The sequence below is a fragment of the Ictidomys tridecemlineatus genome, chromosome 7 (genome assembly GCF_052094955.1).
Source record: "Ictidomys tridecemlineatus isolate mIctTri1 chromosome 7, mIctTri1.hap1, whole genome shotgun sequence".
Taxonomy (NCBI): Eukaryota; Metazoa; Chordata; class Mammalia; order Rodentia; family Sciuridae; genus Ictidomys; species Ictidomys tridecemlineatus.
The window spans coordinates 35021448-35041201 of record NC_135483.1 but is presented as its reverse complement, the minus strand read 5'-3'; the positions used below and the strand labels follow the sequence as shown (position 1 = coordinate 35041201).

The following is a 19754-nucleotide window of genomic DNA, read 5'->3' as shown; positions in this document are numbered from 1 at the left end:
TATAGAATAAGAAATAACAAAGCTGCCCCTAGACAAGGGCTACAGGAAATTCCTTCCTTTTCTCTAAGTAGAGCACTGTTTTACTCTCCTAGGACAACTGTGATCTTTCTTTTTTAAAAGAAGTTCCAATACTTCACCCACACAAAACATATCACTGGATTTTTCAATTTCCTGGTGTTATCATGTTATGTTGACAAAAACAGACATAAAGCCTTGATTTGGGACAATTAGGGAAATAAGTTATAAACAAATTTATTACTCAAATTCCAAGGGAAAAAAAATCTCAAGTTGGAAATCATTCTTCATTTATTGGCACTACTATGTAGAAAACATTAAATCACCATTATCAGTGAAGTACTATCACATTTATTTCAGAAATGAACTAATTTAGATGACTAATGCCTATAAATAGCTAATAGGCAAACTTTGAAAAGTTTTGGATTTATTTATAATTTACTTGAATGAGATCCCATCCTTAAATCTACTAGATTAATTCTCCTTAGCTATAAAAATGATTATTTCACCAACCTGGCCTGGGGAGTCAGGAGAAATCAACAGGTAAGGTAGGAACTGTGAAGAAGATGCACTGTTTTCCCAAATGCATGAGATCTTTTCTCCTGGAAATAAAAGACCCCAAGGCCTCCATTGCACTTTTATTTGAATGTACTATTTGGGAAAATAGTCCCAAAAGGCCGGTATTTCCCAATTTAATCTGAGATCATAATAAAACAAGCAACAAAGCAGTGTTTGGAATTTCAGTTTCTCACCCTTATCACCAAGACTCACTGCCTCCCATCATCAATATTTATTGAGCATTTACAGTGTACTAGGCACAATAGAACATACAGAAAACATTGTCCCTGCTCTTGAGGAGCTTACATTCTAAAAGGGGGAAAAAAATACAACTCTTTTAAAATGGAATTTTTGTTTGGTGTTTTCTGTAAAGTACTGAGGAAATATTCTGCAGGGTGAGCTTTGGGTATAACTTAGCCCCATCATCATTTAAAGAGAGGAAGAGGAAAGATTTTAAAGGCAGACAATGACAGACCATTCAGGATTGGTAGGGTTTACAGGGAGATAAACACAATCTCATCAACTAAGGAGAGATGTGCTGCAGTAAAGAGGATGTGGGAAATAGTTGGTGGGATGCAAGCAAAGGAAGCAGGGTGGGTATCTTAGACATTGAGTGGAGCCAGAAAGATCATGCGGCCTTTTCCCAAGTACACGGCCACCAAATAGGAATGGTTGGTGACAAGACAGAAGGCTAAAAAAGAAAGGTAATCTTGTGCACCTGACAAAGGATCAAAATTGAAGGCAAGCCATAGAATATCAAGAAATTCTTAAAATCCAAAATGATTTGGAAGCACAAAACTTTCAGTTAATGCTACCCAATGTCATGATGGGTCAAGAACATTGTGGCTTCCTAAGTTAGAAAATGCCATGTACCAAAATTCTGAATGGAACACAATACTTTTTTCCAATCAATCTCACCCTCCCCCAGAAAACAAATTTTTTTTCATTTTTTTGGGGGGGGGAGGGAGGAAGGGGAACATGGGACATGGTTGAGAATGGTAGTTATATTAGTAGTATTCTTGTTATTATAAATTTTGCATTTAAACTTGGTAAAAGCCCATTAGCTGCCAAGAGGGAATAAGGAATACATTTCCAAGAATGTACAATTTACTTTAGAGAAGTTTCAAAACCAAAAGACTATAATTTACATGAAAAGCTGTAGAGAAAGTAGTTGAAAAGTCCATTCATAAAACTTTTATTCCACTTACATGAACTTAATACACGGGTTCTTAACAATTATGCTTGGATTGTTCATGAAAATTTCATAAGACATTAAACAAAGCTAGCCATCATCTCAAGTTATTTCCCTGTTATCTATTTTTACAGCACATGCATGTTAGGCAAGTATCAAAAAAAAAAAAAATCACAAAAGCAAAAAAAAAAGAAACAAACAAAAAAAAAAAACCAAAACCAAAAAACCCTAAAAAAGTTAAATACAAGGGGTTTGTTTTGTTTACTGCTGTGCTTGATATACATGAAGTAATGGATATCAAGCAATTCATTTTTTACTGCATCTTTACTTTTACATTTGTTCTTAGGTTGCCTAAAATATTTAAATACAAATAAAATGTGTAGCAAAAATAATGAAAGCAAACAGCAGGTAACTTTACAAATAATGGAATGTGAACCGTTTCTGCCCTTATCCAGAGTAAATTGGATCACAACTTTGTCTAAAGGAGCACTTCTGCAGCTGTAGTCAAAGTTGTGCACACTGAGATTGACTATTCCACAGAAACACATGATTCACACATGTAGGATCCATGGGATATCTGTTTCTACTACAGCCTTGTAAGTGCTCCAATCCTTAAAGTACCCACAATAACTACACCTGTGACTGGAACCAATGATCCCTTTTATTCCCCACCAGGACAAACCAATATGTAGGCAGTTTTCTTTGCTTAGACATGGAAGCAGTTTTAACACTGGCCCTTGTGAAGCCACAATGTACCTAAAGTACTATGCCAAACATTTATAACTCGTATAAAAATTCCACATCCCCATATTGGCCACCTCAAGATGAAAACAGATAACTCCCTAAATGTTAACTGGCTCTACTCCCCTAATATTAAACATAAAAACCACATGGGAAATATAGAAATTCAAATAGAAGTAACATAAACCTGTCATAAATCGTAAACAAAAAACTATTTGTGGGACAGCATGGATGACAAATGGTCTACTGTGTAAATTTTAGAATGAGGCAGACAAAAGTTGGAAGGCCGGTTAATTTTCCCCTCCTTCTCCTGCTTCAGCTTCGTCTCCTTGGGTATCTGATGTCCACAACTGGTTTAAAAAAAAAAAAAAAAAAAAAGGAGGAAAAGGTTTTTCAGCATGTTTCAGTTTGGAGAAAAGGGAAAACTTTCATATATGTATGCCAAGTCCTAGCATGTAACCATGTGTTTTAGTTGAAGAGCATTCTTAAAAAGGTAGCTCTACTGAAAGCAGCTTCACACACACTTCAACATTTATTTCCCCCTTACTCATCTTTGTAAGCATGATACATATACAATATAGTTGTCTTCAAATAACAAAGTCAGATGTAGCAAACTTGTGTCATTCATAAAAGGTGAAGTAGAAGAAATCAATTAAAACAAAACAATGAAGTATCAAAAACTATCAAAATATCTTGTCCAGAAGAAAAGCCCCAATCTGAGATGTATATATATATACTTGTTGAGTGCAACTAAAGCAGAATTAACCTAACTTTGGCCCATGTTCAAGGAAATAAGGCTGTTTACTCTCCCCTCATAGAGCTTTTGACTGACCTCCCACTCCAAAGAAAATCCTACACCATATAAAAGTCCAATCAGTATCAACTCTGCAAATTTAGCTTTTCTAACATTTTTAGCTTAGAAAAACATACTATCTATTTATATGACTCAAAATGAATGCTGAACCAAATAGTATGGTCAGAATCAAATATTCTAAGAGGCAAAAACAAAACTTGTTTCATAGTGTTGTAGATTGTTATTAACATTTTCACTATTATTACTGTCCTGCAACAGGTGAAAAAATTCCATTAATTCATTTATTTATTAATCAAATGTATCTCTGGCCTGGAAATAAGACTACTTCCAAGGTCACACAGCTAGCCAAATGACCTTTAATAACCTGTGCTCCTGTTATATCAATAGGAGTTTCGCAGGACATGATGAAACTGTCCTCTAAGGTCTCTTTCTAGTTCTAGCCTTCAAGGAATTTTGAATTTTAAATTTATTTTGAAGACACAGGGTCTTGGAGAAGTTTCTCAGGCTGGCCTTGAACTAGAAATCCTCCGGCCTCAGCCTCCTGGGTAGCTAGGATTACAGGTATGCAGACTCACTCAATTAAATAAAATACAGTGAATTTATAGACAGCTCCAAATCATACTCACTCACTAAAATAATTTTAGCTATTTAATTGGCAGTGGACTACAATGAAGTTGGAACTGAAAGAAACATAAAACAAAATGTAGTTCCCAAGAGAAATGCCTTAAAACTAACAAAACCTAGCAATTCTAGACTACTATGTCTAATTTCTACCCCTCTACCTGACACATAGCAGATACTTGGTAATTTTTTTCACTTGAGAATCAAAACTTCAAATTTAATATTTATCTTAAGAAGAAAAATGGAAAAATCTAAAGAACCAAGGATACATAAATTAATTGCTATCTGTGGACTTCATTTGGATCCCAATTCAAATAAAAAACTGTTAAAGACCACTGAAAATGGATTTATATATTTAATATCACTTAAGGAACTACTGTTCATTTTTTGTGTGATGGTACTGGGGTTCTTTTTCTAAATATGAATATAATTAGGACAATTATAGTCTTCTGTAAGTCATTTTATTTTTTTAAAGTAAGAGACTAAGCAAAGTAGATTTCCACTTGGATTCTGCAAAGTGCCTGAAAATTCCAGCTGATGTTATCAGTGCCTTATTGTATTCTATGCAAATATGGAGGCAACTTAATAATAACTTTTGAAGAAATTTTAAGTCTCTATTTTTGATATTGAACTGTTCAGTAGTAATATGAAGACATTTCAAGATTTGAAATGGAAAATGTCATTTAAAAGTTAAAAATCATAGATTCACAAAATTTTGAGGACTAAAAATTTTACAATAGATCTGTAACTAATGGAAAATTTATTTCCGTTTCTTATTATATATTAAGAGTTTTCTTCATATGGGCTTTTTTAAAAAAAAAGTCAGGAAAAAGTAAATTATTTCCTCATTCATATTAATCATTAATGATGCTATTTGTACTTACTGTCAAGTTGTCTCTCAGTAATTGCATTATTAGCGTGCTGTCTTTGTATGATTCTTCACTTAATGTATCAAGTTCAGCAATGGCTTCATCAAAAGCCTGTGATTTAAAAAGAAGTAAATTTCAGTGCTCAAATAATAAAGATTGGTAAATCTCCACATAATAAGTAAAATACATACTGTCTTTGCAAGAGAGCAGGCTTTCTCTGGGGAGTTCAGAATCTCATAATAGAACACAGAGAAGTTAAGGGCCAGACCCAATCTGATAGGATGTGTTGGCTGCATTTCCTTTTTGCTGATTTCAAAAGCTTCTTGGTATGCTTGTTGTGACTGATCCACAATCCCTGGATAATAAAACACCAAAATGTACTGATAAAGTAGTCTGCACTTAATCTTTACTCCCTGAACCAAACCTTTTATTTAATACCCTGTATGTTGGCTGAAACATAATCTGTAATGACCTCAACTGAACAAGACTTAAAAAAAAAAAAGGCGGTGGGGGTGGGGTTGAGGTGGAGGGTCTTTTAGATCAGATTAGCTATTTGTTAATCTTGAAACAAAACAACCTTGTAATCTCACTGTTCCATTTTTAATACTTAGTTTGTACTGCTTCTCAGTTATGCTGTGGCCTCTATTATTTTGAACCAATTCTGGAAAACCATCCTTGTACACAAAATTTGCTTTTCAGAAAGCATAATTTTAGAATAGCAATATTAAATAGTAGATATATATATTCTCGGCACTCAAAAACAAAATCTGCCTAAACATTTCTGCTCGTTATTCAGTGCTCTAAAGCAATTAAAAAACAACAAAAAATTGTTTTTATTTCAGAAGGCAACTACTTCCACACTACCACATTTATACAAGTTCAGCCAAAAGGTTTAAAACAAATACAACATACCTTTCTTATCATCACCAGCAGCAACCTCAGCCAAGTAACGGTAATAGTCTCCTTTCATTTTCAAATAGAAGACTTTGCTCTCTGCTTGTGAAGCATTGGGGATCAAGAATTTTTCCAAAAGAGACTTAAGAAGAAAAGAAACAGAACAGACATAATTAGAATAAAACATTTACAAAACAATGTAACTGCATTTCTTAAACATATACTGTTGCCTAAGAACTTTCATACCCAATTACTGTCATTAAGATAGCTGAGAATGCAAAGGGTTCATGAATTTGTGGCTTAAATATTAGAATGCTTTGGGGAGCTTAAACTTTGAAGTTAGTACTTGGTTTGTTATTTAAGAATAAAACTGAATATAGGTCCTTAACAGTATTTATCTATTCACATGCTGGTTTCAATGAATATAATGTATCATAGTTAATATTAGAGAACATTTTGTAATGAACTGGCAAACTTTCCATTTAAATGCAATCATGACATGAAAATACAAAGAACCTCAGACAAATCTTTTGAGACTCTAGAAAAATAACTGAAGCACAAATCATAATGACAGAACCAAAGCTCATGTCAGAGGAAGCAGAAAAAAATTAAATTCATTTATAAGAACATAATTTAAAGTAATACCTCACAATAGGTTATACCCTCAAGTAAAAGCTTAATTTTCAAAAGCAAATTAGACAGTAAAAGGATGGAAACTTAAAAATCTAAGCAGAACTTTAATCTCTTTAAAATGATCTCTTACCTTACAAGATACATGCTTAGAAATCTCAGAAAAGCAGATAAAATTAAAATGTCATCGTACAGTTCTGTTTAAAACTCTTAACAATTAAAGCTTATTTGAATCCTAACAGTAAAAATCTCCCTCTACAACCATTTTAAAGAAAAAAAAAATGTGGTGACTATACTGGAAGAGAAGGCTCTCAAACAGATAAAAATATGGGCCACTCTCACCCCACCCATTCCCTTCTTATAAGTGTTAGTATACTCTAGAATTCAAGGCAGGTCCATTTTCAACTGGACTCAATGAGCCCCAGACAAGCCAAATTCTTACAAGGAAAAAAAATAATGATCTAACACTTGGTTTATACTCCATAAGGTAGTTGCCTAGTAGTGTATATCTATTTATATGCACAATCATTAGAAAAATGTGTTTTAATTGTAACTCTGCAAGTGTTTACCCACTATGTTCCAGTAGTGGGTAAGTAAAACACTTTAACCCAGCTACTCATTCTGTATGTAGAAATGAAGACCGTAAGCAGATACTGTTAGTTAAGAGTTAATCATTTAAGAGGCTGAATTTTAAACTACACCAGAAAACTAAACCTCTTTAAAACAAGATGTCAATAAATGTTTTTAAGAATGAGTCATCTATTTTTGTATTAACTTATGTATTCCTAAAAACCTCTTATTTTACACTGGGGTAAATCATGCTAAACTAACAAATTGCCTGCAAATTAAAATAACAGTTAAGCACCTTTTTACTCAAGTTGAACTCTGAATTAGCTGCAAAACAGTAATAACCAGCACCCACAAGAAACAAGCGTCTACAGTGGTAAATGTTTCTGGTGAAATGCTGACCCTACCCAAGTTGATTTTCTTTTCTTTTTTTAAATATCTTTTAAGTTGTAGTTGGACCCAATACCTTTATTTTTATGTGGTTCTAAGGATTGAACCCAGCACCTCACACATGCTAGACAAGTACTCTACCACTGAGCCACAATCCCAGCCCCCAAGTTGATTTTCTTTTTGTTCTTGGAGCCCTGAACTATTGTATAAGAAGTTAAACTATCCTATTAAAAAAATGACATGCATGCCACCCCCAGTCACTGTAAATGCAAGTGAAGCCATGTTAATTAAGTTATTTCAGTCTCAATTGAAATTGTAGCTGAATGTAGCAATGAGTGGTTCCAGCCAATGCCAAGTGAAGAAATGAGTTCAGCCAAGCTGGGCTCAGTGTGCATTCACCTGTAATCCCAGAGGTTTAAGAGGCTGAGGCAGGAGGATCAAAAGTTTAGAGCCAGCCTCAGCAACTTATTGAGAGATCACTTAGATGGGATTAAAAAAAGGGCAATGGTGCATGCCTACAACACCAACTACCTGGGAGGCTGAAACAGGTAGATTGCCAAGTTCCAGGCCAGTCTTGAAGAACTTAATAGAGCTCATGTCTCAATAATGTTTTAAAAAAGGGCTGAGAATGAGGATGTAGCTCAGTGGTAGAGTGCTTGCCTATCAAAAACAAAGCCCTGAGTGGTGGTGGGGGTGAGGGGATGATAGATGGGGTCTTTTTCAACTGTAAGGGAAAGTAGCGTTCACTGGATTACGTTAACTGAAATTACAAAAGAGGCAACTAGGTAATGTTGTCAATCTGAAAGAATAATGAGAGCTAATTTTCCAGATTTGAAAGACAGAAGAAAGCAACAAATGCAGAAAGAAAAGAAGGAATAAAGCATAAAAGGAAACAGCATTGTTCAGAAAGCAGTGGAACAATGATGAAGATGAAGGCAAAGTAGAAAATGGAAAAGTAGAAAGGAATGATAGCTATTTTCAAAATGCACACAAAAATTAAGAGAACAGCCTATTAAGTACACAATGCAAGGTTCTAAAGTTTGTTCAACTACAAAAGTACAATGATGAGAACCTGAGTTTAAAAGGAGTGGTTGTGGGTACAGCATTATACAAGGTGTCACAACTTTCAACTATAAAATGAGGGCTAGCCAGGCACAGTAGCATATATCTGTAATCCCAGGTATATGGAGCTTGGGAGGCTGAGGCAGGAGAAACGAAGTTCAAAGCCAGCTTCAGCAACTTAGCCAGACTCTGTCTCAAAATATAAAGGGCTGGGAATGTGGCTTAGTGGCTAAGCACCCCTGGGTTCAATTCCCTGCAGTCCCTCCCCACCAAGAGATCTACGCTGATTATTACCTAAATTCAAATCCCAGTTCACTCCTTACTATCTGTGTTGTCACTTTTACAGAATTCTGCAATTTCTCTGGGCTGCATGTTTTTCATCTGTTAAGAAGGGGATTATCAGTAGGGCTGGAAGGATGACTGAGTTAGTATATAGTCTAGAAAACACTTAGTACAGAGTCTGCCATGTAATAAGCAACAAAGAAATGTTGTCTTCATTTTTCTTGGAAGGAAAAACAAAAAAATCTAGTATGAGCCACGCTTTCTTTCCCCTTTAAAAGTCCTGTCCAAGTTAATTAAGCAAATTACTAAAAGAAAATATGCATACCATAGTAATCTTAAAACAGTTCTCTAACTAGCCAACCCACCTACCCAGAAATTACCTTAGCTTTTAACTCATTTCCTTATATTTTAAAAATACCATAGTACTTATTTCTCAACTGGTACACTTTCCAGAAAGAAAAATATTAACAAATAGTTTCATATTTTTGGTTAAAATATTTTTGCTCAAGACACCTTTCTATTCATAAAAATTTACTAGAAAGCTGTTAAGGTAACAGTAGGGAATTGTAAATTTTCCAGAGTTCTCATTTTTATCATTGTCACAAATACCATTTAATTTCCTTGAAGTGACTGGCTTACTTCACTGATTTTCATGTTTGCCAAATTACCCAAATCTGAATAATCAGTTTGTCTGTAGTTCTCTGTAAAAAAAAAATTCCACAATGATAGCTAGTTTAATACACAATTGACACAACTTTTTTTTTTTGGTCATTATTCTCTATACAATAAAATAATTACTTACAGAACATTTTTATTTTTTAGGTATTAAGTAATCTAGCAATGATTTAAAGTATGAGGGAGAATACTGATTGGTTCATCATTTTATTTTATGTATGGGACATAAACATCTGTTGATTGGGGGTGGGGGAGCAGTCCTAGAACCAATCCCCCATAGATAGGACGACAAGTGTATTTTCCATTCTGCCACACAAAGATATCTATGTAAAGACTCTTATAATTAATTTTATTGTTCCAAGGATACTAAAAGCATTCTTTTTTCATTATGAGTGCATGGTGGGGAAGAATACAATGATTGCCAGTACATTACAGAATTACTGCCTAGATTCGTGTTGGGAACCAGATTTTAAGCCATCCTTGCTTTTTACATCAGTGCTAATGTCAAAACAGGGACAGGGACCCAATGATTATTTAATATTGTCATGACCTCATGGAGCCACTCTATTAAACTTCCAGGACCTCATACCACTTTTAAGAACTGTTGGTTAAAAAGAAGTTTTGCTATATCATACACCTTAAAATATATAATGCCTTTTTTCCCCCCAATCACACCTCAGTTTGTCCTAAATACTTAGTTCTAAATGCTATGTTCTCCCTAAGGTTAATTCTCATAAGATATTCAGCTTCCTCTACACTGTCTGTACCATTAATGTCTAGTGCACAGCTTTTAGTTTAGTTAAAGAAGAAGAGAAAATACTGATTTCTGTTAATAAGAGATAGACATTAAAAAAACAAAGTGACTGTCAATATAGTAAGAAGCATTAAGGGGGCAGGGGGATAATACCAATTACAAAACACCAAGTAAATGACACTACTCCTCAAGAATATAATTATTTTCTTGGCACTGAAATTCCCAGAAGGATACTAAAAGGACTAATAGAATACCTCTGATGAAGTGGAATGAGGTCACAATAGCTTCATTTTTTCACTCTCTATCCTATGTTCTATAATAATCTGAATTACTATCCAAAGCAAATATAATTTATAATCTTTACATTTTTGTACCTTTAATAGCCTGCTGCCCAGGCTGACCTTGAACTTGCTGACTCAAGCAATCCTCCTGGTTTTAGTCTCCCAAGAAGCTGGGCTACAGGTGGGCACCATCCCCTTATACACATGGATTCTTAACTTACTTACAAGGCTCAATCAAACATTAAATCCCAACTGGATTACATAAAGATAACCTTTCAAAATAGTCTTCATGATCAAAAACTCAATATGTACACCAAACTTCTAATATTTAAAACATGACAGAAATTACTGGAGTCTAGTGTGTCTGATAATGAATATTTTGCTAGAAGAGAAAAAAAGCGTTTATCTGAAAGCCTAAGAAATTGCTCTTTTAAAATGAGAAGTATTTGGGCACTATACACTAAGCACATATGTTCAGAAACAGTAGCAAAGGGCAGGCTAAACACCTCCTAATTACGCTTGCATGACCCTTGGAAAATTGCTTTCTATGCAATGATTCTGAAAGATGAGGAGAACAAAGAAAAACCCAGTGGAGGATGGGAAGATAGTGTGAGGCAAGTGAACTTGTTTGAAAGTCAGGAAACCTGATCAATTGCCACAAGAAATGTGACAAGAGTTTCAAAGACAAATTTATGACAGGACTCTAAAAGTAGCTACATTAATGCAACATTAGTTTCAAAACTCCCTTCCCATTTTATCCCAGAAAAGCATTTCTAAAGCACCAAACACTATCTACTCTACCATTATCCCTTAGATTTCCTTACATTCAAGGCCACTTTTTCCTTTTCCTTTCTTTTGAAAGGAAATAAAAGTTCATAGACTAAGCTTTTTTAGACTAGACTCTTAAAATTAAAAACAAGTACTCAATAAAAGTGCTACTGGTTAAATAACAGAACAAAAATCACATGCCTTCCAATGATTCACTGAGGAGGACATAGTATCAATCCCAGGACCCCTGCCAAAAACAAAATTATGAATTTAATGGTGAGAAGTAACCACACAAATATAAATATAAATCAAGGGAAAATCTACAAAATAACTGGCAGGTACTCTTGAAAAGAGTGCCAAAATCATGAAAGGTAAAGACTGAAAAACTGATCCACAATAAAACAGAGTAAACAAAATGCAAAGTATCTCCTGGATAGAGAATTCTGGAGACATCCAGGAAATATGGTGGTACAATTTGTGAAATTTAAATAAGATCTATTATTTTTTATTACATTCCTGGTTCTGAAAACTACATGGTGGTTATATAACACAACAACATGTTGGGATAAATCAGTGAAGGACATATAAGAAATTCTTCAAACCATTTTAGGCCAATCTTTCCTAAATCTAAAATACTTTTTAAAAAGTTGAAAGACAACTACCACATCTAGAGAAGACATTTTTCTCTCTGGTTATTTAATATTACAATTATTAATCTAAAAACAAATTTTAAAAAGAAATTCCCTTAAATAGTGATTTCTTCTGGAAGATAGGCTTAACAGTGTATACATACCCTCATATTCTTTTGTACTCATGTATTTTCCTATTTCCATACTGTGCTGGTATTACATTTTGAATTCAGGAAAGAAATGGCACAAAAACAATGATACATTTGTAAAGAAAAACAACTGGGAGTTAAATTTTATAGAATCATTTTAAGGTGGAGGGGAAAAAGGCTTCTCACTTTGTCTTGATGAAATTTGTCACCAACTGGTTATAACATTATGCTTAATTTTCACAAAGGTAATTATGCATACAAATCATTAGCAAAACAAATCAAACCCTAATGAGACATTCCTGGGAGTCTGAAAATATAGCTGGGCTAACTGTGACATAACCTTGCCAAATAAAGATCAAGTCTCTATAAGCATTTCCTCTGAGATTTTACTACCATGGCTCTATTCCTTGAACAAAACAAATCACAATATAAACATACCTATTTTCAAACAAAGCATGCATGCACATGTGTGCACACACATGTACACACACAAAAAAAAAAAAAAAAGAGAAGAGGGAGCAAAAAGAAAACCCCACCAGTGGTTGAAAAGAAGCAAAAATGGATGTACAAGAGCCCTCAAATGTGATTCTCATTAAGTATAGAACCCCAAAGCCTAACACAGAAGCGATCATCATTATAGTAAAATTAAGAGTGTGTACTCACAAAATCCCCCAACCCTCTTATAGAAGAGGAAAAGTTTCAATAAGGTGGTACTATGTAAAGGGCTAAACTTATTAATGCTTACTATATGACCTAACGTTAAGTCATGAAATCCTTCATCTTTCATTTCTCAATTCGTTAAAATGAGAAAGGCTAGGCTGGCTAGTCCTTCAACTCTAAAATTCAATTACTCTGTAAAATTCAATTCTCAATTTATAAACTCACAAAATACTCCAATTTAGTGAGACCCTGTCTCAAAATAAAATAAAAGGAGCTGGGGACATTGGTAGAGAGCCTCTGAGTTCAATTCCCAGCAGCACAAAAATAAATAAAACATCTTCCTTAACAGGAGATAATGTAATTCAAATTTCTTGTCATGTATAATTATTCCATGCATAGAAAAATAATATTTACACAACTTTTACTTTACTCTGTAGAGCTACTCAACTGCATATCATTCCTAGATCTCTTAATATTCTTTTTTTTTAGGGCATTAATTTGTTGCCAACAGAACCCATTAATCTGGAAATTAGTCTCTTACTCCCCCTTGTGGCTAGAGTGGCTTCCATTCATCCCTGGAACTGCAACTTCCTCAGCTGCTTCCAAACAACCAGAGAAAAGAACTTCATTAGAAATGTTAATGCCAGCCAGGCCTGGTGGCACACACCTATAATCCTAGCTAACCCAAGTGACTCAGGCAAGAGGAGAAAGAACCTCAGCAGTTGGGTGTGTTGGTGCATGTCTGTAATCCTAGCAGCCTAGGAGGCTGAGGCAGGAGGATTTGGAGTTCAAAGCCTGCCTCAGCAAAAGCAAGGAACTAATCAAACTCAGTGAGACCCTATCTCTAAATAAACTACAAAATAGTGCTAGGAGTGTGGCTCAGTGGTTAAGTGTCCTGGCTCCTAAATTCAATCCAGCCCCCAGTCCAAACCCCAGTACCAAACAAACAACAACAAAAAACCCTCAGCAACTTAGCAAGACACCGTCTCAAAAAAATAAAAAAAGATTGGGAATATAAATTTACTGGAAAAGTATCCCATGCCCAGTAATTCCCCAATGAACTAATTAGTAAATAGGTATTTCCAGATGTTTTTACTTTATGTAATATTTGGCCTACTGGAGTAAATTTTAAGTGTTCTATGAGGAAATCAAAGTTAAGAGAATTTTTGACCAGTCACTTAACTGAATACATCTTCCAACAATATACAGATGGTAAATCATCATTTTATTAAAACCAACCAGATATTTAATAAAGCAAAGGCATACTTGAGAAATATCAATGCTACCATAAAATACCGTAATTCCTGCAAAATGTATTGCTCCCTAATTTATATGCCAAACAAAATAAGATAACTAACTGCACAAAATAATGAAGACAGAATGCTTGGACTGTTATTTACTAGAGTTTTAAAAAGTCAATTGGGTAAAATGGCTTACAATAAGTGGAACTAAAAATTGCTAAGTTACATCAGGATCAGGGAATTGCTTGCCTCTGGCTCACAAAGGCTAGCAAAATAACAGCAGGAAGTATAAAGTTTTTTGATATTGTTGGGTACTGGGGATTAACTCAAGGGCACTCAACCTCTGAGTTACATCCCCAGTCTTTTTTATTTTGAAACAGGGTCTCACTAAATTGTTCAGTCTGGCCTCCAACTTGTGATTCTCCTTCCTCAATTGCTGGAGTCGGCAGGATTACAGGTGTTCACCACTGCACCTGGCATAAAGTACAGTGTTTTTAAAAAAATTTTTTTAAAAACTTTTGGCCTACTAGAGTAAATTTTAAGTGTTCTATGAGAAAATTAAAGTTAAGAGAATTTTTGACCACTTAACTGAATACATTTTCCAACAATAAACAGATGGTAAAAATCTTCATAATTTTATTTATTAAAACCAATTTGATAAAGCAAAGGCATTTTTAGTTGGGCTCACATGTGTAAATCCCAGACCTGGGAGGCTAAGCTGGAAGGATGACAAAATTGAGGCCAGCCAGGACAACTTAGTGAAACCCTGTTTTCAAATAAAAATAAATGAAAAGAGCAGGGGATGTAGTTCAGTGGTAAAGTGCCCTTAGGTTCAATACCCAGCACCACAAAAGAAGTAAAAATTTAAAACAAATCCAAAATGTAACCTCTAAAGACAATCAAAATGGTAAAGTACCCAACAGAATTCATTGAGCAGTAAATGGTACCCATTAAAACTGATACTCTTTTGAGGGATTTCCTTTTTCCACTCCCCCAGAGCTCCTTCTACAGATGGCCTCAACTTTGACCTAGGCTGAACTTTCTAATAAATCAAGGCTCCATTTTGCAATTATTTTCATCATAAAACTTTGTTTGCTTAAAACGTCTCATTTCTATAGCTTTTTAAAACTTGTATATTATGTATAAATTCCCTAACAGGATTACGTTTTATTAGAACCTTTGTATTTTTTGTGACACTGGGGGTTGAACCCAGGAGCACTCTACCACTGAGATACATCCCCAAACCTTTTTATTTGAGACACAGTCTTGCCCAGTGTGGCCTTGAACTGAATTTCAATCCTACCTCAGCCTCTGGAGTTGCTGGGATCACAGGCAGTGGCGCACTGCTTATCAGACCCTTATAAAAAAGTCAGTTGAAGATGAACTCTTCAATGTTCAACCATGATATACAGTACTTTTTAACCTCTCATAATCTTGTTATTTTAAAAATTTATTTGGTGGTACTAGGGATTGAATCCAAGGCCTCACACATGCTAGACAAGTGCTCTACACCTCTGAACTACATCCCTAGCTCTTTCTCTTTCATCCTGAGACTGGGTCTCGCTGATTTGCCCAAGTTGGCCGGAAGTTTCAATCCTCCTGCCTCGGCCCCCTGAGTAGCTGGGATTTCAGGCTTGTGCTACACAATGCTCAGCCTAATTCATGTTCTATTACTTGTGAACATGTCTTTTTCCTCTCCAGGATGTCAACACAAGAGCAGGGGCTTTTTAAATTTATTATTCTATGGCAAAAGGCTTCCAAAATTGCAGGTAGTTAATAAACATTTAACAGAAAAACAAGAGTTTCACAGTTAAGCCTGCAGAACCTGTACCAATTCACCTCACTAAAATAAAGTAGCACACACTGTTAGTTTCCTTTTTAGAAATATTAGATGTGAATACCCTTTTAGGTTTTATTCCTGTGATCCAGAAAGAAACAGTCTTGGCTGGGCCTGATGGTACATTCCTGTAATCCCAGCTACTGGGGAGGCTGCACCAAGATGGCAAATTTAAGAACAGCCTGGGTACTTTAAATTTAGCAAGATTCTGTCTCAAAAAATAAAAAGGGCTAGGGGAGCCAGGTGTGGTAGTACACACCTATAATCCCAGCGGCTCAGGAGGCTGAGGCCAGAAGACCATGAGTTCAAAACCAGCCTCAGCAACTCAGTGAGGCCCTAAAGCAACTCAGCAAGACCCTGTCTCTAAATAAAATATAAAAAGAAATAGGGATATAGCTCAATGGTAAAGTGCCCCTGGGTTCAATCCCTGGTCATCCCCGCCCCCCTGCCAAAAAAAAAAAAAAAGGACTAAGGGATACAATTCAGTGGTAGAGCTCTTCTGGATTCAATCCCCAGTAGAGCAAAATCATCACCACCAAAACAAAACAAACAAGAAGAGCCTAAACATCATCTCTTATCAGATGGGAACAATTAGAAAGGAAACTAACAGGAAGCCATGACTTGACAAAATAGCTATTCTTTCCAATATCTTCCACAGTATTAAAAGTATTAATCACATTGAACTGAGAACTTGCTTTTACTATGGTACATCCTGTGTAATTAGAAGGTTCTCAATTTTGGTGGATTTTCATCAAGTGTCCTGGGTTGAATGAGGTCCAAATGTGTCATTCTAAACTCGGCAAGGGTGTTTATTATGCTTTAAGAAAAGAGCTAACATTTCTGAGAAAAGCAAGTATAATGAATGAGAATGAAGTCAAATAAATGAAATCCCCAATGTAACAAAAATTAGCCACTCCCTGTAAATTAAATGTGATACAGGGAATTACTGAATAGAAAACAAGTTGACTATGACCTCTTGTACACAAATGCCCCTAGTGAAATGGGAAATGCTGTATTAGGCTGACCTGGCATGATATTCCTCCCAGGCCAAATTCAAATTTGTGCCTGAAAAAAATTAAGTTTATCATATTCCTTCAGTGTACTTTCATTACAAATTAAATACCACAGGAGTCAATGGATGTGTTTTCAAGAAGCATGAAGAAATGGAGCCAATCTTCTCTAGTTGAAAAATGACTTACATATCAAGATTAAAGTAAGTTCTAAATCAGAGTATGAAACAAACCCCTTAGATCAGAAAGATGAGAATTAGCAATGGCTTGAATCAGGGACAGACAGAAGAACAAACTACAGCTAAAGATTATGTAGGGGACTTTGGCAAGGAAGGAGCAAATGAAAGCAGCATTTTAGAAAGTTACAATGAGACATATGTGCAACTTTATAAAAGTAGCAAGTTCAAGTGAATGACTAGTAGCAATGTAAAAGAACATTTATAATTTATTTCCTGTTCATTAAAATCAGATCAAGTTTATCTTTACAAAATCATTTCTTTTTTGGCAATGTACACTTCTCTTTTGAGTCTAATTCTGGGAATACCAATGGGGTGTATCATACAAATGAATATCAGCATGAATGTAAACTACTGAAAACTAATGATCTAGGGAATATAGCAGTAGCAGTTTGTAGTGAGAAAAAAATTGGGACAGGGAGCTTCAAAATCAAGACAAACTACAGCCTTGAGCATACTGACACTGACAGTAATTCTGAGTCCCCTAAAACTTACAGCACAGTTTATTCTCAGTGTAAAACTATAATAGTACTATAAGCTATGGGAACTAGGATGAAATCACAATAGGGATCCTAAGAATTCTAGAAAAACTCTTAAAAAGGCCTACTAGAATTTCAAAGGAGTGGAAGTTATTTAACTTAGTTGACATGAGAGAAAACCCATAATTTGAACTTTCAAAAATTTTCCTCACATTCCTCAGTACAAATGCACTGAAATTTCATTTATTCTGAAATTGAAAAATTTATGCCAGAATTAATTTGATTTGTAAAAGTTAGACTACTTCCTAATATTGGGCTTCCAATCCTGTAAGTGCTAGAATCACTTTCAGACATGAAAACAGGAATATTATTCAGGGGGAAAAAAAAATCTTAAGTCTTTCACAGGTTAAAGATGCCCCAGAAGTCAAAACCAATTCTGTAAAATGAGAGTGTAAGCAATGATTAACAACCTGATGGAAGGCATTAAGAATCTATAAAAAAAGAAGCTCTAAATTTCTTTATAAAACAGGATAAAGCAAAATTTGGAGCTGTTTCCTTTCCATAAAGTGTTTTCCATGACCTTAAAAGTTCCCATTCCTACTACATTTAGAGCATTCAGTAGGCCTTCATGATCTGACTTGTATCCATCTCTCCTTCTAATCTCATCTCTTCCAAAACCGAAAAAGGCTTTTAATTCCATCAAGGCTATCCCTCCCTAAATTCTGATAGAATGATCTTGAACATAACAACTCCCTTAAAGAAACTTCAGTTAATTTGATGGATTTACCAATTCCACTTAATAGATAGACGGGTTTATTCTAGGTTCTTCATTCTTAGAACACTGATCCCCATAAATTGGGCTCAGTGCTTGAGGCTGTGGGTTTTCCAGTCACTCTCAGGAATATCCTTCAGCTTCTAAAAGCAATCACATGCTTACCAAGAGTGTGCTATTTGTTTACAAAATTATGCCACTATACCAGTTAGAATTATTTAAATGTTAACTAATGAAATACAGTTATGAAAAGATGTGGATGAACAACTAAGATCAGAAAAAACAGCACATATGGGATTCTGAACCAATGGCCTATTTACTTTCTCAATCCAAACTGCATTTTATGGAGGATGCATTTGTATTTAGAAGGATGGCTTATGCAAAAAATAGAGGAAATGATTTCCAAACTGTGGATCTACACATATTTAAAGAAAATGTCTTAATCCCATGTAAAAAAAAAAAAAGGCAAATAAATGTTTAATTTAAAATAAATGTTTAAAACATATGAGCTTCTTTTCAAATACCTAACAAGAAGCTTCTACTCTATCATTTTAAAGGTGCTGTAGGATTTCTTCAATGATAAACTGACTAGTCTTAAAAAATTACTCATTGTAAGTTATTATAACCCTAAGATAGCTTATTCCCCACTTTTTTAGTTCAAATATACAAGATTAGACTAAAGATTTTTTCTTAGAATAAAAGAGTTGGGTCATTATTTCACAAGTGTCTACATTCTTATATTTTTGAGACTTCTCAGATTTTTCATCCTAATTTCAATCTCAAATACTATAATTTTTCCCTCTTAATTCACTTTTAACTATTTTCACAATTTATCACTAAACATCTTCAGGTAATCCAGCATCTCTCAGAAGTAGGATCTCATTCCTAAGTAATGCTTAATATAAATGGGCAATGTGTTGCTCTTGATCACATTAATTGGTTACTCTCTTTTATACTAAAAAAGGAACTCCTACCTGCCTACCTTCATCTTCATTTATTTTTGTCACTTCCACTTTATATAACTCAGACTGCCCGGCGACACAAAATACCCCACCTGAGTGCCAGCACTTACCATTAAATGACTACAGAAACTCATTACCAAAACTGACCAATTTATTACTTCCTGGAAGGTACTATAGGTATCTCCATCACATAAATTCCTAGTACTTTAAAACACATCAAAAGCCACATGTGACAGACATGTATATATGTAACTATGAAGAATTCAATATGGGTTAAGCACTACAGAATTCTTTTAAGAAATGCTTACTCCAGGGTATTAACCTACCTAATAATTTTAGGCTTAAAAACTAACACTTCATATCAGTCTTTTTAGAAGCCCAAGGCACATACAGAAGGATTCTAACTAGGTAAGACCCAAACACTGCCTAGTTTCCTATCTTGACCCTGTTCTGCTTCGTACCCAGTAACCACATCTTAACACTGTTCCAGGCAAATAAAATACAGCAGCATAACAAAATGCAATTCAGTCAAGTTAACTGAATCACTATTACAGTAGTTGATTACTTAACTACATTGCCAACTGTTACAAATGGTAGACAATTTTATAGCTTCCTCTCTTAGACCTCCTTTAATAAGGAAAGGAAGCTGTTCTTTGCCTTATATAC

At 34.8% G+C, this 19754-nt stretch overlaps 1 protein-coding gene across 4 annotated transcripts in view; it reads right to left on the bottom strand.

Moving 5' to 3' along the window:
- Nucleotides 1–640: 640 nt before the first annotated feature.
- Nucleotides 641–19754, bottom strand: part of Ywhaz (tyrosine 3-monooxygenase/tryptophan 5-monooxygenase activation protein zeta) — a 25944-nt gene continuing 6830 nt past the window's right edge. For all 4 annotated transcript variants that reach the window (XM_021725013.3, XM_005316294.5, XM_078016856.1 and 1 more), the window contains 4 exons: nt 5723–5846; nt 5002–5165; nt 4826–4921; nt 641–2856 (listed from right to left, as the gene is read on the bottom strand). In XM_021725013.3, coding sequence (XP_021580688.1) covers nt 2797–2856; nt 4826–4921; nt 5002–5165; nt 5723–5846 — 444 coding nt within the window. In that variant the 3' untranslated portion in view covers nt 641–2796. The remainder of the gene's footprint in view (nt 2857–4825; nt 4922–5001; nt 5166–5722; nt 5847–19754) is intronic.